This window comes from Quercus robur, chromosome 6 (assembly GCF_932294415.1).
Source record: "Quercus robur chromosome 6, dhQueRobu3.1, whole genome shotgun sequence".
NCBI lineage: Eukaryota > Viridiplantae > Streptophyta > Magnoliopsida > Fagales > Fagaceae > Quercus > Quercus robur.
In genome coordinates this window covers 51955955-51974597 of record NC_065539.1, presented here as the reverse complement: position 1 = coordinate 51974597, position 18643 = coordinate 51955955, and the positions used below count along the sequence as shown (strand labels likewise).

At 33.0% G+C, this 18643-nt stretch overlaps 1 protein-coding gene across 2 annotated transcripts in view; it reads left to right on the top strand.

Annotated features, from left to right (window-relative positions):
* LOC126689388 (G-type lectin S-receptor-like serine/threonine-protein kinase LECRK3) overlaps positions 1-18411 on the top strand; it is a 95620-nt gene extending 77209 nt beyond the window's left edge. Inside the window, exon 3 of one of the 2 annotated variants that reach the window (XM_050384567.1) lies at positions 18256-18411. In XM_050384567.1, coding sequence (XP_050240524.1) covers positions 18256-18291 — 36 coding nt within the window. In that variant the 3' untranslated portion in view covers positions 18292-18411. The remainder of the gene's footprint in view (positions 1-18255) is intronic. The other variant, XM_050384566.1, reaches the window with a different exon arrangement.
* The last annotated feature ends 232 nt before the right edge of the window (positions 18412-18643 follow it).

The window sequence follows — 18643 nt, the reverse complement described above, 5'->3', positions numbered from 1 at the left end:
ATAAATTGTTTTTACCTATGGTGCTTCTTTTCTTTTTTTACATATATGTTATGTACATGACTTTAATGCAATATGCGAAATTTTTATTAATAAGTAAATTAGACCATATCATAAAATGTAAAAAGTTAATCTATAGTCTACTTATTCAATATTTTGAAACCAAATTGGTTAAAAAAGAACCACTCAACTTTATCATTATCTTCTGTATTAAATTTTTGTACTATAACAATTTTTTTAAAATAATAACATTTCTATCAACATAATTTTGCAAATTTCACGACTTCAGATGACAAAATATTTCGCTAACACTTCCAAAATGCTTGAATCTACAAAAGGTGCAACTAAAAGTTAGAGAGGAAAAAAAGAGAGCTAGTAATAATTAGTAAGAACAAAATTTAGCTACACAATTGGTTGTAACTTTAAGCTGCAACTTTACTCGATCAATATATTTTTATTGGAAGTGAATTTTGACAAATCTACCATTGGATTATATCTTCTTTTAATATCCTCCATGTTCGCAAAATTTCTAGAAAATTAAAGATCAATAGCTATATCATCAATAAATTTTTTAAATTGCAAGTTTTTGTAGTTTAAAATTACGCATAAAATATAAGCTTATAGATCATATAGTAAATAATATCCGATCAATACAAAATTTGGCATATGTATTAAAAGCATAAAGAACATGTAATTCAACAGTTAGATTTTCAAAATATATAGTAATATTTATTTTGTTGAGTAAGGTTATGCTACAACCAGTTATGTAAATTTTGTCCAATTAGTAATCGCATCAACCAATAAAAAAATTTAGTAAATTTTATTGTAAATATTCACCAGTAAATTGAAAAAAAGTATCATAGGTGATTTTGGGTGATATTCATCACAACCTGAACAAATTATATATTTTCATAATTTTTTAAACAATTCTATGTTATACATTAAAAGAAATTGTTATTCGTTTGTATCTGTTGAAAAAAAAAAAAAACATTATATTACATTGCTTAGCACCATTTTCAATATTTGTTGCTAAAATAAGCAAGTACACCAATATTTACAGAAATATATGGTGTATTCAAACAAATGATGGATTATTTAATTTGAAATTTTAACAATTTATAATTACATACAAAACGTGAAAATAAATAGTAAAAAGATCAATCAGAATGATTTCCAATGATGGAAAATATAGAAACTAATGGTTGTTTAATATAAAATCACATGAGTATTTTTTTTTAATTCATTAATATGTAGCAATTTCGGACATAAAATTTAACTTGAAAATTTATAGCAATATTGTGAAGTCAAAGCCATCCTAAGCCCTCCATCAATTAGCATAACATAACCTAAAAAAAATCAAATTTTATTTTGCATAAATCTAAAATTGAACATTGGAAAATTGCATATCAATTCAATATCTTAATAAAAAATAATCAACGCAGAAAATATTTACACCCTTCCTTTACATATAGTTTTAAAAAAAGTACCGATCCATGAAAATGACAGAATGGACTGACGTGGATGGAATTAAATCAAAGTAGACCAAAATGCTTGAAAGTTTATGAGCACATAAAATTTCACAATATTTTCACGACAACCTTGTGTCATAAAAATTAGATTCATGTATTTTCCTTAAATGTAACATGCGAGAATGTGATTTTTTAGGACTATTTGTGAAATGATCTCATGCATCATGTAGAAATCACATCTAGATTTTGAATTGGCACTCTCTTACATGTTCACGCATTTTCAAGCTTCTCAATAACGTTCATGCGTCTTGAATAGGTTACATTTTGTGTTTACTTGTCACATGTTCTTCATTCATAATTTCATTTGTTACCATGCAGTTCATCCTTTTAAAAATTGGGGAAAGGTAAGAGAATATATAACTAAACTAATCCAATGGAGACATCAAGTAGGAGTCTTCTTATGTTTCCAATGAGACGTTGAATGTTCAAATTCCTCATTCCACCATCGTAACTATCAAATTCTCAATCCATTACCTGTCGTCACCCACATTATACAACTGTTTTCCAGGTCTTCGTTATAGTATTCAACACACAGCACTAGTCCCGCATTTCCTAGAAGCATTAATCTTTTTGAATCATCAAGCCCACTATTCACAGTGCCACAGCACTAGTCCCGCATTTCCTAGAAGCATTAATCTTTTTGAATCATCAAGCCCACTATTCACAGTGCCATTGATGATTCATGACTCTTATGGTGCGGTCAATACACTTCACCCGTCAATGTTGAGTTGTCTTTTTCAGTAAAATAAGTCATAAGTGCGCATTAAAAATCTGACTTTGCACCATAATTTTATCTGCTTGTAACTGTCAAATAGAACTATCTTTAATTCTTTATGCCAATCCAACTCAGTGGCTGCTCAGGTCAATTCTGCAATGTAAATAAAGCAAGATAACAGTCTTTGACGTTGCTTAAATATAGCAATTTGAGTGTAATGCATACTACTATACTAGCCTTTAATCTTATACTATTCTTTTTTGTTTTTTAATCATGTCCCAAAATACTTTTTGTCCTTGTAAACATATATAGAATAGATGCACATAATTTTTGCATTTTCACAAGTTTCCAACTTTTCACATCCTTTCTCATGATCTCTCTTGTTTAGTACCAATGGCTGTTACTAGAATTCTGCTTTGGTCATTTTCATTCATTCTCTCCTTACTTTGCTCAAGCGCTCAGATACAGAACAGTACAACAAACCTGGGTTCTAGCATCACTGCGGGATCCGATTCTTCATGGAAATCACCCTCTGGTGATTTTGCTTTCGGGTTCTACCCTCTTGTCACCAACCAGTACCTTGTTGGTATTTGGTTTGATAAAATCTCAGGGAAAACTCTGGTTTGGTCAGCAAATCGTGACGATCCAGCTGTTAAAGGATCAACCATCAAGTTATTACTCAATGGTCAACTTGTACTCACACACACAAATGGGACACAACTTTTCATATGCAATCACACGTCTACAAAATCAGCTTCAATGCGAGATGATGGAAATTTTGTATTGCGAAACTCTTCCTCTGGAATCATTTGGCAGAGTTTTGATTTCCCAACAGACACCATTTTATTAGGCCAAACTTTGGTGATGGGCCAGAAGCTGCACTCCAATGTCAATGGCACAGTTGACTACTCCACTGGTCAATATCAGTTGGAGATTCAGCAACTTGATGGGAATATTCTGTTATCTGCGTTTCGATTTAGTGGTCCGGCTTACTGGTACAGTAATACTGTTAACAATGGCAATGTAAGCCTAGTTTTCAGCAACACCACAGCTTTCATGTCTGCTCATTATGTAGAAAAAAATTCAATGGCATACAAAATGACAAGCGAAGTGCCCACTCCTATTGAAGATTACTATGACAAGTGATGGATGATTGTTTTTGTGTGGCTGCTGTTTTTAACAGCGGTAATAATGTTTGTTATAAGAAAAGAATGCCTTTGGTGAATAGCAGAAGCGACCCTACCACTAATAATATGGTGGTGTTTATAAAAGTTCCAGTGGAGAATCACGATTTGGACCCCAAAGATAAAAGGGAGTCCCCATCCAGTGCTGTTCTGCTAGCAAGCTTTCTGTCATGTTCAATATTTGCAGTGCTATTTGTAGCCATCGCTATTTATCATCACCCTTTGGCTCAGCGTTATATGCGTGTTCAACTTCAGTCCCCTCCAAAAAGAAAGCCAGTGGAGCTAAACTTGAAGGCATATTCATTCCAAGATTTACGAGAAGCAACAAATGGATTCAAGAATATGCTAGGCCAAGGAGCATTTGGTACTGTCTACAGTGGGGTTTTAACCTTAGAAGATGAAGCGGTTGAGGTTGCTGTTAAAAAGTTGGACAAAGTGATTGAAAGAGGTGAGAAGGAATTCTTGACAGAAGTACAAGTAATTGGCTTGACACATCACAGGAATCTTGTGCGGTTGTTGGGTTATTGTAACGAGCAAAGTTACCGGCTTTTGGTTTATGAGCTAATGAAGAATGGGACTTTATCTAACTTCTTGTTTGGGGAAGGGAAAAGACCCAGCTGGGAAAGTAGAGCTGAAATTGCTCTTGGGATTGCAAGAGGTTTGTTATATTTGCATGAAGAGTGTGATACCCTGATCATCCATTGTGACATAAAGCCACAGAATGTTCTTCTTGACAACAATTTCACTGCAAAGATAGCAGATTTTGGCCTAGCAAAGCTACTGATGAAGGATCAAACTCGAACAAACACCAATGTAAGAGGAACAATGGGATATATCGCACCAGAATGGCTCAAGAATGCACCTGTAACTACCAAGGTGGATGTTTACAGCTTTGGGGTCATGTTGCTTGAGATTATCTATTGTAGAAAGCACATGGAATTGCATCCAGCTGATGAATCAGAGGATGTGGAGTACACAATTCTAACAGATTGGGTTTTGAGTTGTGTCAGAGCTGCGAACTTAGAAGCCACTGTGATTCATGATTCTGAACTTTTGAGTGATTACAAGAGGTTTGAGAGGATGGCTTTGGTAGGAGTATGGTGCACATGTTCTAATCCAACTCTACGTCCATCTATGAAGAAGGTTGTTCAGATGTTAGAAGGAACTGTTGAAGTTGATGTTCCACCTCTGATTGATGCGCAAATGTTTTAATTTTTTATTGTCTTCTGTTTATGTTTCTAGTTTTGATTTGCTGGATTGTGAACTACTTCATTTTGCAGCATGATTAATAAAACTTCTAAATTCTCTTTTGCTTAAAGAAGCTCTGATTGTTTAGAGAGCACCATGTCTTTATCATCTAATATTGTGAGTACAAAGCCATGCTTTCATCCAAAAAAAACAGAACTTTGACTAGAACGACATTTGCTGGCAATTATATTAAATGCAAGAAGTGGTGGAGTCATGATTTTTCTCCAGTGGTGCGAACTCTGACTAGAAGGAAAAGAAAAGGCGATAAAATTACACTTTTGATCTTTAGGTTATTTTTATATGATTTAATTAAAGTTGATATTTTTCAATTTGGTAGACACAGTTTATTCCATTTTCAAAATGATAATTCTGTCCATCATTGTGAATTGTCATGAATCTACACTCGCAGATGAGAGTATAAGCCATCTTTTCTCAAGTTGAATGTTGCACTGCATCGATCTAGGTCTAGAGATTTAGTAAGCGTCGGATGCATTATAATCTCAGAGAAAACAAAGGAAACTAGTTGAAAAGCGACAAGAAACCAAACACCTTTGTCTCAAGATAATAAAGGAGATCTCCTTGAATCCACCAAAAAAATAAAGGAGTAAAGTCTCTGAAAAATTTTATTAACTTGAAAGTTGAAACCCCGGGTCTACAAAACACATTACTAATTAAGGCGGCTAGAAAACACCTAAAAGCTTAATTTGCTTTAGGCATGAAATTAAGCTAGAAAATAGGAAAAATTACCAAAAAATAAAAATAAAAATGCATAATTGAGAAGATCATAAAATCATATCCTAAGAATAAGATCTCTAGGAGATGTCCCAGATGAGACATTATTCTAACTTTTAAAGTAAAAGTTATAATGAGAATATAAATTACTATAAATAGCAAAAACAATTAATAGAGGATCTAAACAAAGGAATTTGCCCGAAATGGAGTGTTGGTTGTGGCCAAAAAGGCGACATGTTTTGATCATTGCGATGATTGCCACTTGGTCACCAATTTTCACGTGATTCCAACAAGTTTGGTTGGAAAGGTGTCCTACTTTCCTCCTTCCCATTGTAACAGATGATTTATTTATTTTTTGGACCGTATGCTATATCACTCCACCTTAAAACTAATTGGTGATGAGGAAGACACACTAAAGTTATTTATGGTATTCAACATCACATACTATATGTTTGTTTTAAGAGCTGTCATAGGCAACTAAATTGTGCCCAACAATTCCCTCTTTACGGCGACGCTCCTACGACTTAAACTCTTGACCTTGGCTCTAATACTACTTGTTGGACAGTGAGTTGTGCCGCTTGTCAAACCATAAATCAAGTGTTTTATGACATTCAACATTTTGCCCACCCACAGTCTTGTTTTTAGTTTTGTTATAGGGAGCTGAATTGTGATCACCAACATTAATTATTCAAAACAAATTAATGATTTAATAGTTATTATAATCAATTTCAATTCAGACAATATAATAATCAAATAATTACAATCTAATTTAAAAATATAGGATTTAAATAATTAGAGGGCCACATCTAAAAAATGTATATTTTATATAAAGTTTTAAAATTATAATGGGACCTAATCTTTCAAAGATATTTCCATAATTGATTCCTTAACAAGTTTTCAGTAGGTGCAATATTTCCATAATCGATTCCATAGAGCAATAAATCATGAAAGTTCAATGTTGAACAATTCAACGAGACAATAAATGACTATCTTTCTGTTGTTTATTCTGTATGCCTCTTTTGGCATCTTATCCCCGATGATAGTGGAGTGCTCACCAATCACCACCAAGAACATTTGCAAATGCAAATGCAAATTGACCATGAATTTCCTACTACTAATTGAATTCCCAGGACAAACAAATCGTCGAAAGTTCAAAGGTGAACAATTCAACGAGATAGTAAATGACTATCTTTCTAATCATAATGAAGTTCCATCTATTCTGCACAACATTTTGGTATCTTATTTCTGATGATAATCGAGCCCACCAACAAGAACACTTGCCAATGCAATTACCCATCGGAAAATATTGGCCTTGGATTTCCTACAACTAATTGAATTTCTTGGACCAAGTCCAACTCAAGGATAGTCCAAAGAGGACTTGCAATTGCAATGAACCATTGGCCTTGAGATTTAGTAAGTCCAACAACTCTTAGACAGTCCAAAGTTTTCTAATCATAACGAAACGTAGTTGCATGTTTTTAGACCCCTTAAAACACAAGTTGTTTAACCTAGTTGTTTAGCCAAGTGATTACTTAGATAAATTATTCAATTCTAGGTTAACACATTCGAATCATATCATGTAAATAATGCGGAAATATAAAGAACACATGATATGATAATTCAGGAAAACCAAACCGGTAAAAAACTTGGGGAGGATTTAACCTAACTATCCTCAAGATAAAACAGACCCACTATGAAAAAATTGAAGTTTGTACAATAAGACTTAGACCATTAACATCCTATTTCTACCTTGAGTAGAAAACTTATTATCACGACCACGTGACAGTTCTAAGTCCACGGACTACTTCTTTCTTTGATCCACTAGAACCACAAGTTCTCCTACTTGTGACTTTGAGACTCCACTCAATGGTTTCAGATATTCTTTAAGTTCTTGATGCAGCAACTGAAGCAATCACCAAGTTCTTGACATGAATCTTGATCTTGATAACCCTAAGTGTGTATGAAGGTAAACACCTCTAGATCTCACAAAAGATACAACACACAGCACATTAAAGACCTCTAAAACGTAGCTAGGGATTTTCCTTTTATACTTGGAGTAAAAATAAAACCCTACACATCATATGGGCTTGGGCTGAATTAGAAATTCTGTAGAAAAATAAATTTGCACAAGATTCGATCGATCGAGTCTAATTTTTAATTGATCGATCCTTGCAGATTTAGGCCAAAAAATTCTACAATCACTTGATTCCAATTTTACAAATAAACATACTTTGAGTAAGCCTAAACCTAAACTCTATGTTTTGATCATAGTTTGCTAATGTAATACAAAATGAAGTTCTAATACATTAGTTTCTAAAGTCTTAGAACCTAACAGTAGCGACAAAACAAGATTCCATTATTGAATCATGGTGGGCATTGGAGATCCACAACTTTCAATGTTAGCTTGTTTGGCACATCTCAAAGACTCAAAGTCAAAACTTGATATGTGGTTGGCAAATTTTCAATCAACGGCTCTACCACATATGGAGACGTGCACACTTCAAGTCAACCACTTGCAATGTTTTATCATAAATTTTATCTGTCAAGAATCTAGAATCTAACTCTTTCATACAAATTACCACAATGATAACACAACAAATTTTACTATAACAAACTTATATTTCAATTTACATTATTTTTTGGTATTGTCAATAAAGACGTTACAATTCAATCTACATTATTTTTGGGTACTTCCAATTAAGATGCTTCAACTTTCAAGTCCACTCTCCAATTATCGAATTATAAAAAAAAAATAATAATAATAAGGGTAAAATATCATTTTCGTCCCTAAACTTTTATAGAAGTTTGTTTTCCATCCCTGAACTTTTAAAAGTTCGTTTTTCGTCCCTAAAGTTTACAAAACGTTTTACTTTTCATCCTTCCGTCTATGACCGTTGATTTATGTCCTATGTGGCATAACAGAATGATGATGTGATATCTAACTTGAACCAAATACTTTTATTTAAAAAATTATAGACATATGGCAAAGAGTTATTGGCACACAAAGATTAAATATTTTGTGATATGGCATCCTTTCAAACTAATGAGGCATTTTAAAACAATAAAAAATAAATTCTAGCTCGTATTTATGTTAAGAATTTATTAGGATTTAAAATAAAAACTTAAAACACCAAAACATTTAAAAGAAAAGAAAAAAAAAAAAAAAAAAACAAACAGTTCAAGCTGTCCATCTCTAATGACGTTCAACCAAAACTTCCTAGATCTTTCATTCATTTTTTGATGTTTTGATGGTTTTTTTGTAGGGTTTTTTTTTTTTTTTTTTTTTTTTTTGGTATGATTAAGTTTTGGATCTTTAGGGTGTTATATATTGTTAGGCGTGAACAGAGGAAGGGGTTTTTTTTTTCTTCTTTGATTTTTTTTGAGAAAAATACTAGATCTTCTTATAGCGTGAACTGGTGTGCAAGTGAGGGCAGATATTTATGGACGAGGATGAAAGTCTTTGTAATTCGTAAAAGCCACTGTTTATTGGTTACTAAGAAACCCACTACTTTGTTGTCATTGTCATCATCTCCTTCTTCTTTCTCCACTGCTCTCCTTCTTGTTTCTCTAGTGCTTGTCATCATTGCAAAAAAGGATGAATGTTTAGATGGATTGAAATGAAACTAATAAGGACATGGGTGGGTGGTGGTTTCCAGAGAATAGAGCTTGAATTAGTGCTAACAGCGAGAGATTGGAGGAGATGAATAGTCGGCTTAAATTAGGGATTTTGATACTTTTGGTGTTTTGAATTTTTATTTTAAATCTTGATAAATTCTTACATTCAAATCTAACCTATTTTATATTTATATATATATATATATATATATATATTTTTAATCTATGTGTGCCAATAACTCCTTGTTGTGTGTTCATAATTTTATAAATAAAATAATTTGGTCTAAGTCAGATATCACATCATCACTCTATTAGGCTACATAGGACATAAACTAATAGACATAGACGGAAGGATGAAAATTAATACATTTTGTAAAGTTTAGGGACAAAAAATGAACTTTTGAAAGTTCAGGGACAAAAAAAAAAAAAAAAAAAAAAAAAAAAAAACTTTTATGAAAGTTTAGGGACGAAAATGATATTTCACCCTAATAATAATTTAGAGAAATTGTGATTAGTGTAAAAAAACTTCACATGGTACTATCTGTTAGTTTTTAGACCCCTTAAAAACACAATTGGATTAACCTAGGTAATTAGCCAAGTTGTTACTTAGTCCAAATTAACAAATCTAGATTATCACAATCAACACAATCATATCATGCAAAGCAGCGGAAAGATAAATAACACAGAGGTATGATCAACCAGGAAACCAAATTGGTAAAAACTTGGGGAGGATTTAACCTAGCTATCCTCAAGGTAAACCTGAATCCACTATGAAAGAATCGAAATTGTTCAATAGGACTTAGACTACTAACATCCTATTGCTACCCACCAGTAGAAATTTACTGACACGACCACGTGCAAGCTCCGAAACCACGGACTCCTTCTTTCTTGGATTCTCCAGCAAGTACAAGCACACCCGCTTGTTTTTCTTTAAGTTCTTATGGCAGCAACTGAACAATCATCAAGCTCTTGAAGAAATCTCATTCTTGATAATCCTAAGCTTGTGTAAAGGAAAGCTCCTCACAGATCTCACAAGAGATTTACACAAACAGCAATATGAGAAACACTAAAATGTGGCTAGGGTTTACCTTTTATACCTAAGGCAAATTAGAAAACCCTAAACATTTTAAAACACAACTAGGGCTGAGTTGGAATTCTACAGAAAACGCCTTTGACCCAATTTTTGATTGATCAAGCCTAAGCTTCGATCGATCGAACCAAGCCGAGAAGCTTAAATGGTTCCTGCATCAGCTTATTCTAACTTTACTTAAATGAACCACCTTTGAGCAAGTCTAAACACGACTAAGCATCTTGTTTTGATCATGGTTTGCCAACAATACACATTAGAGTTCTAAATGCATAAAATCCTAAGTCTTTAGAACCTAACACTATCATTGACATCTTGTTTATTTAACCATCTCTTAGCTTGAAAATTATTTAAAATGTTGTGGTATTTATGGTTTCACTGGATTTATTGTAAAACTTTACGATAAAACTTGTATCTCAATCTACATTAATTTTTGGAATTTTGAATTAAGACGTTTCAATTCAATCTACATTATTTTTGGGTATTTTCAATTAAGACGCTTCAACTTTCAAGTCCTCTCTCCAATTATCGAATTATCAAAAATAATAATAATAAGGGTAAAATATCATTTTCGTCCCTTAACTTTTATAGAAGTTTGTTTATCATCCCTGAACTTTTAGAAGTTCGTTTTTCATCCCTAAACTTTACATAACATTTTACTTTTCATCCTTCCATCTATAACTGTTTATTTATGTCCTATGTGGCATAACAAAATGATGATGTGATATCTGACTTGGACCAAATACTTTTATTTATAAAATTATTGACATATAGCAAAGAGTTATTGGCACACACGGGTTAAATATTTTTGTGATATGGCATCCTTTCAAACTAATGAGGCATTTTGAAACAATAAAAAATAAAGTCCAGCTCCTATTTATGTTAAGAATTTATTAGGATTTAAAATAAAAACTTAAAACACCAAAACATTTAAAAGAAAAAAAAAAGAAAAAAAGAAAAAAGAAAACATTTCAAGATGTCCATCTCTAATGACGTTCAACCAAAACATCCCAGATCTTTCATTATTTTGTTGATGTTTTGATGGTTTTTTTTTTTTGTACGTTCCCCCCCACCCCCCCCCCCCCCCAATTTTTTTTTGTATGATTAAGTTTTGGATCTTTAGGGTGCTATATATTGTTAGGTGTGAACAGAGGAAGGGGGGTTTTTTTTCTTCAAATTTTTTAAGAAAAATACTAGATCTTCTTGTAGCATGGACTAGTGTGCAATTGAGGGCATATTTTTATGGACAAGGATGAAAGTCTCTGTAAGTCGTAAAAGCCACTATTTATTGGTTACTTAGAAACCCACTACTTTGTTGTCATTGTCATCATCTCCTTCTTCTTTCTCCACTGCTCTCCTTCTTGTTTCTCTAGTGCTTGTCATCATTGCAAAAAAGGATGAACATTTAGATGGATTGAAATGAAACTAATAAAGACATGGGTGGGTGGTGGTTTCCAGAGAATAGAGCTTGAATTAGTGCCAACAGTGAGAGATTGGAGGAGATGAATAGTCGGCTTACATTAGGGATTTTGATACTTTTGGTGTTTTGAATTTTAATTTTAAATCCTGATAAATTCTTACATTCAAATCTAACCTATTATATTATTTATTTTATTTTAATCCATGTGTGCCAATAACTCTTTGTCTTGTGTTCATAATTTTATAAATAAAATAATTTGGTCCAAGTCAGATATCACATCATCACTCTGTTAGGCCACATAGGACATAAACTAACAAACATAGACGGAAGGATGAAAATTAAAACGTTTTGTAAAGTTCAGGGACAAAAAATGAACTTTTGAAAGTTCAGGGACAAAAAACAAACTTTTATGAAAGTTTAGGGATGAAAATGATATTTTACCCTAATAATAATTTAGAGAAATTGTGATTAGTGTAAAAAAATGTCACATGGTACTATCATTGACATCTTGTTTATTTAACCATCTCTTAGTTTGACAATTATTAAAAGTGTAGTGGTATTTATGGTTTCACTGGATTTATTGTAAAACTTTACGATAAAACTTGTATCTCAATCTACATTAATTTTTGGAATTTTGAATTAAGATGTTTCAATTTAATCTACATTATTTTTGGGTACTTTCAATTAAGACGCTTCAACTTTCAAGTCCTCTCTCCAATTACCGAATTATCAAAAATAATAATAATAAGGGTAAAATATCATTTTTGTGCCTTAACTTTTATAGAAGTTTGTTTTTCATTCCTGACCTTTTAGAGGTTCGTTTTTCATCCCTAAACTTTACATAACATTTTACTTTTCATCCTTCTGTCTATAATTGATAATTTATGTCCTATGTGGCATAACAGAATGATGACGTGATATCTGACTTGGACTAAATACTTTTATTTATAAAATTATTGACATGTGGCAAAGAGTTATTGGCACACATGGATTAAATATTTTTGTGATATGGCATCCTTTCAAACTAATGAGGCATTTTAAAACAATAAAAAATAAAGTCTAGCTCGTATATATGTTAAGAATTTATTAGGATTTAAAATAAAAACTTAAAACACCAAAACATTTAAAAGAAAAATAAATAAAATAAACATTTCAAGCTGTCCATCTCTAATGATGTTCAACCAAAACTTCCCAGATCTTTCATTCATTTGTTGATGTTTTGATGGTTTTTTTTTTTTTTTGGTAGGTTCCCCCCCCCCCTTTTTTTTTGTATGATTAAGTTTTGGATCTTTAGGGTGCTATATATTGTTAGGCATGAACAGAGGAAGGGGGGGTTTTTTTTCTTCTTCGAATTTTTTGAGAAAAATACTAGATCTTCTTGTAGCGTGGACTGGTGTGCAATTGAGGGAAAATTTTTATGGACAAGGATGAAAGTCTCTGTAAGTCATAAAAGCCACTATTTATTGGTTACTAAGAAACCCACTTTGTTGTCATTGTCATAATCTCCTTCTTCTTTCTCCACTACTCTCCTTCTTATTTCTCTAGTGCTTGTCATCATTGCAAAAAAGGACGAACATTTAGATGGATTGAAATGAAACTGATAAGGACATGGGTGGGTGGTGGTTTCCAGAGAATAGAGCTTGAATTAGTGCCGACAGTGAGAGATTGGAGGAGATGAATAGTCGGCTTAAATTAGGGATTTTGATACTTTTGGTGTTTTGAATTTTTATTTTAAATCTTGATAAATTCTTACATTCAAATCTGATCTATTATATTTTTTATTTTATTTTAATCCATTCGTGCCAATAACTCTTTTTCGTGTGTTCATAATTTTATAAATAAAATAATTTGATCCAAGTCAGATATCACATCATTACTCTGTTAGGCCACTTAGGACATAAATTAACAGACATAGGCGGAAGGATGAAAATTAAAACGTTTTGAAAAGTTTAGGGACGAATAATGAACTTTTGAAAGTTCAGGGACAAAAAATAAACTTTTATGAAAGTTTAGGGACGAAAATGATATTTTACCCTAATAATAATTTAGAAAAATTGTTATTAGTGTAAAAAAACTTCACATGGTACTATCACTAAAATCTTGTTTGTTTAACCATCTCTTAGTTTGACAATTATTAAAATTGTTGTGGTATTTTATGGTTTCATTGGATTTATTGTAAAACTTTACGATAAAACTTGTATCTCAATCTACATTAATTTTTGGAATTTTGAATTAAGACGTTTCAATTCAATCTACATTATTTTTGGGTATTTTCAATTAAGACGCTTCAACTTTCAAGTCCTCTCACCAATTATCGAATTATCCAAAATAATAATAATAGGGGTAAAATATCATTTTCGTTCCTTAACTTTTATAGAAGTTTGTTTTTCATCCCTGAACTTTTAAAAGTTCGTTTTTCATCCCTAAACTTTTCATAGCATTTTACTTTTCATCCTTCCATCTATAACTGTTAATTTATGTCCTATGTGGCATAACAGAATGATGACGTGACATTTGACTTGGACCAAATACTTTTATTTATAAAATTATTGACATATGGAAAAGAGTTATTGGCACACATGGATTAAATATTTTTGTGATATGGCATCCTTTCAAACTAATGAGGCATTTTAAAACAATTAATAAAAATAAAGTCTAGCTCATATTTATGTTAAGAATTTATTAGGATTTAAAATAAAAACTTAAAACACCAAAACATTTAAAAGAAAAATAAATAAAATAAACATTTCAAGCTATCCATCTCTAATGACGTTCAACCAAAACTTCCCAGATCTTTCATTCATTTTTTGATGTTTTGATGGTTTTTTTTGTAGGTTTTTTTATGATTAAGTTTTGGATCTTTAGGGTGTTATATATTGTTAGGCATGAATAGAGGATGGGTTTCTTTTTTTTTTCTTTTTCTTTTTTTTTCTATTTTTTTGAGAAAAATACTAGATCTTCTTGTAGAGTGGACTGGTGTGCAAGTGAGGGCAGATTTTTATGGACAAGGATGAAAGTCTTTGTAATTCGTAAAAGCCACTGTTTATTGGTTGCTAAGAAACCCACTACTTTGTTGTCATTGTCATCATCTCCTTCTTCTTTCTCCACTACTCTCCTTCTTGTTTCTCTAGTGCTTGTCATCATTGCAAAAAAGGATGAACATTTGGATGGATTGAAATGAAACTAACAAGGACATAGGTGGGTGGTGGTTACTGGAGAATAGAGCTTGAATTAGTGCTGATAGCGAGAGATTGGAGGAGATGAATAGTCGGCTTAAATTAGGGATTTTGATACTTTTGGTGTTTTGAATATTCATTTTAAATCTTGATAAATTCTTACATTCAAATCTGACCTATTATATTTTTTATTTTATTTTAATCCATGTGTGCCAATAACTCTTTGTCGTGTGTTCATAATTTTATAAATAAAATAATTTGGTCAGAGTCAGATATCACATCATCACTTTGTTAGGCCACATAGGACATAAACTAATGGACATAGACGGAAGGATGAAAATTAAAATGTTTTGTAAAATTTAGGGATGAAAAATGAACTTTTGAAAATTTAGAGACAAAAAACAAACTTTTATGAAAGTTTAGGGACAGAAATGATATTTTACCCTAATAATAATTTAGATAAATTTTGATTAGTGTAAAAAAAATTCACATGCTACTATCACTGATATCGTGTTTATTTAACCATCTCTTAGTCTGACAATTCTGAAAAATGTTGTGGTATTTATGGTTTCACTGGACTTATTGTAAAACTTTGCTAAAATAAACCAAAAGTTCCAATGAATTTTACATATAGCTCCTTATAAAATGATTTCATCTTATGTGGATTCTCTCATCACTTAACAATGGCTTTAAGGATAATTGTTCCTTGTGTTCTAATGCTATTTTCAAATTTCAATGGCTTACATGGCCAGATATCTCCTAACATGAGCATAGGTCCTGGCATCACTGCTGGATCCAATGGTTCTTTGCTGTCCGTCTCGGGTGATTTTGCATTTGGATTCTATGCTCTCCAAAACGGCCTCTACCTTGTTGGGGTTTGGTTTGATAGAATTCCAGAGAAAACACTAGTTTGGTCAGCCAACCGTGACAGCCCAGCAGAACAAGGATCAACAATCCAACTGACTAATGCCGGAGAGCTTGTATTCACATACGCTAATGGCAGTACTCTACAAATATATAGTGGAGCTGCTGCAAGTTTAGGCATCATGCAAAATAATGGTAACTTTATCTTAAGAGATAACAGTTCAAGAATCCTTTGGCGGAGCTTTGATTCACCAACAAACACACTCTTGCCGGGTCAAGTTCTAGACCAAGGCCAAACACTCTATTCCAATGCAATAGGAAGTTCAAATTCAACTTACTCTACAGGGGATTTCATGCTGTTAATGCAATTTGATGGAAACCTTGGTGCTCTCTGCCTATCATTTTGCTGACCCAGGTTATTGGACCACACAAACCTTTGCAGCCAATGTGAACCTAGTCTTTGATAAGAGTGCTTCCTTGTACCTTGTCAATGGTACTAAAGATGAAATTTACTCTATAACAAAGAACCTTTCAAGCCCAGTTGAAGACTACTATCATCGAGTAACAGTTGAAGATGGTGGCAATTTCCAACAATATATTTACCATAAAAGAAATGGCAGTGGATGGAAAAGGGTGTGGAGAGCCAATGATGACCCTTGCTTCGTGAATTCTGTATGCGGCATATATGCTATGTGCACTTCTCCAGATAATGAAACAGTGAGCTGTAGTTGCTTGCCGGGCTATCTGCAGGTAGATCCAAGAGATGCATCAAAAGGATGCTACCAGGAAAACATGGTGAATTATTGCGCAGACCATTCAATGAGGAATTTTAGCACAATGGTAATATAAAGATTATTTCCATTATTTGGATTTATTTATTTATATAATAGTCATAGTGATAGATAAATACCAATCCTATTAAGAGTCTATTTTTAAACAGTTAATTGATATTTTAAAATGTCAATAGGAAAAAATTCTGAGGTCAATTTTTAAACTGTTAATTGACATTTTAAAATGTCAATAAGAAAAAATTTTGAGGCATCCCTAGACTAGTCTTTTGAAGAAACCTTTGTTCCATCCAAGGCTTTCTAAGTTGTAGGCTATAGACTAAAAGAAGTCCTAATACACTAATTTGCAATAAGTTTTTTCCCATAGGATTTGTTTGTATAATTCCTTAAGTGCAATACAAAAAATTGTTTTTGGAAAAAAATTATCACTGTTTGTGTTTAATTGTCAATATAACTAGTGTTTGAATTTAATTAAGTAACCAAATGTACTCAGCTAAAAACCAAAGTTTTGCCATTCTCTACAATTCAATATTGACAGAAGGTATGTTTTATTTTTCTTATGCTGTCTTCAATTTCTCACAGGTAATTGATGATGCTGATTTCTCTCCTGATATTAACAATGGAGATTTGGGTGAAGTAAGAAACGTTAATGTGGAGGGATGCAAGAAAGCTGTTATGGATGACTGTTATACCTTGGCTGCTTCCTGGATGAATTCAACCTGTATCAAGAAGAGGATGCCTTTGTTAAATGCAAGAAAAAGTGCTTCCTCCAAAGGCAGAGTGGCATTTATCAAGGTGCCTAATAAGAAGAAGAGTGAGCCAAGTCCTCCAAGGAAAAGGAAGAATTTTGATAGACGGCTTCTTTTGGTGATTGGCCTTATAATTAGTGCTGCTTTTGCTTTCTTGTTTGGAGCACATGCCTTGTACTACCATCCACCCTTTCGAAATGTATTGAAGAGATGGAAGTCATCAAATGCAAAGACCATTGGAATTAACTTTCGAGAATTCACATTGCAAGAGCTACGTGAAGCAACAAATGGATTTAGTAAGATCCTTGGTCGTGGTGCTTCTGGAACAGTTTACTGTGGTAGTCTAACTTCAGAGGATACCAAGATTGATATTGCTGTGAAGAAGCTAACAAAAGGCACTGACAAAAGTGAGAAGGAATTTACAACAGAGTTGAAAATAATTGGTCGTACGCATCATAGGAATTTAGTAAGACTATTGGGATATTGCGTTGAGAACGATCAGAGACTTTTAGTTTATGAGCTAATGCCAAATGGAACATTGTCCCTTTTTCTGTTCAAGGAGGGGGAGAAACCAACTTGGCTTCAGAGATCTGAATTGGCGCTTGAAATAGCTAGAGGCTTACATTACATGCATGAAGAATGTGAGGCTCAGATCATACATTGTGACATGAAGCCCGAGAATGTGCTACTTGATGTCAAATATAGTGCAAAGATAGCAGATTTTGGACTATCCAAGCTTTTGAATAAGGAGCAAACTAGAACTGACACCAATGTTAGAGGCACCATAGGATATATGGCACCAGAATGGCTTAAGAGGGGACCTGTTACTGCCAAAGTGGATGTTTACAGTTTTGGTGTGATGTTACTAGAGATAATATGCGGAAGAAGACACATAGAATCAAACCGGGTTGAGGAGGAGAGTGAAAAGGATGATCTACTACTTTCAAATTGGGTTCTAAGTTGTGTGATTTCTGGGAAGCTAGAGATGGTGGTGGGACATGAACCCGAAGCATTGAGCGATTTCAAGAGGTTTGAGCGAATGGCCTTGGTGGGATTATGGTTGCATTAATCTGGATCCGATTCTCAGGCCCTCTATGAAGAAAGTGTTACAAATGCTGGAAGGAACAGTGGAAGTTGGGATACCACCGCAGGTTTATGATGATGTTTCAAACTATCGAAAGCATTAGTTTGTTGATTGTTGGCTTTCTCTTGTATTCTAGGTCCGGTTTATTATGAGCCAACCTTGTACCCCTGTTTTTGTAGTATGAATAAAAATGAGATAAGATGAGTGGGAATTTTAGTACCAATTTCAACCATAGCAAGCTTAATGGGCAAACTAGTTTGTAGTGTTAAGTTCTAGTGTTATTTTTGTACTTGTGTGATTTGTTTTTGTGTTAATTGTCACGAACTTATTCTGAATATCCCTCATCGTGACCAGGCTAGCGACTACCTCTTTTACTCTGCATAAACTCATTCAGTTTGAAAAGTTCTCAATGCAGTTTGAATGGGAAATGGTTTACATTGATGCTTGGAAAATGT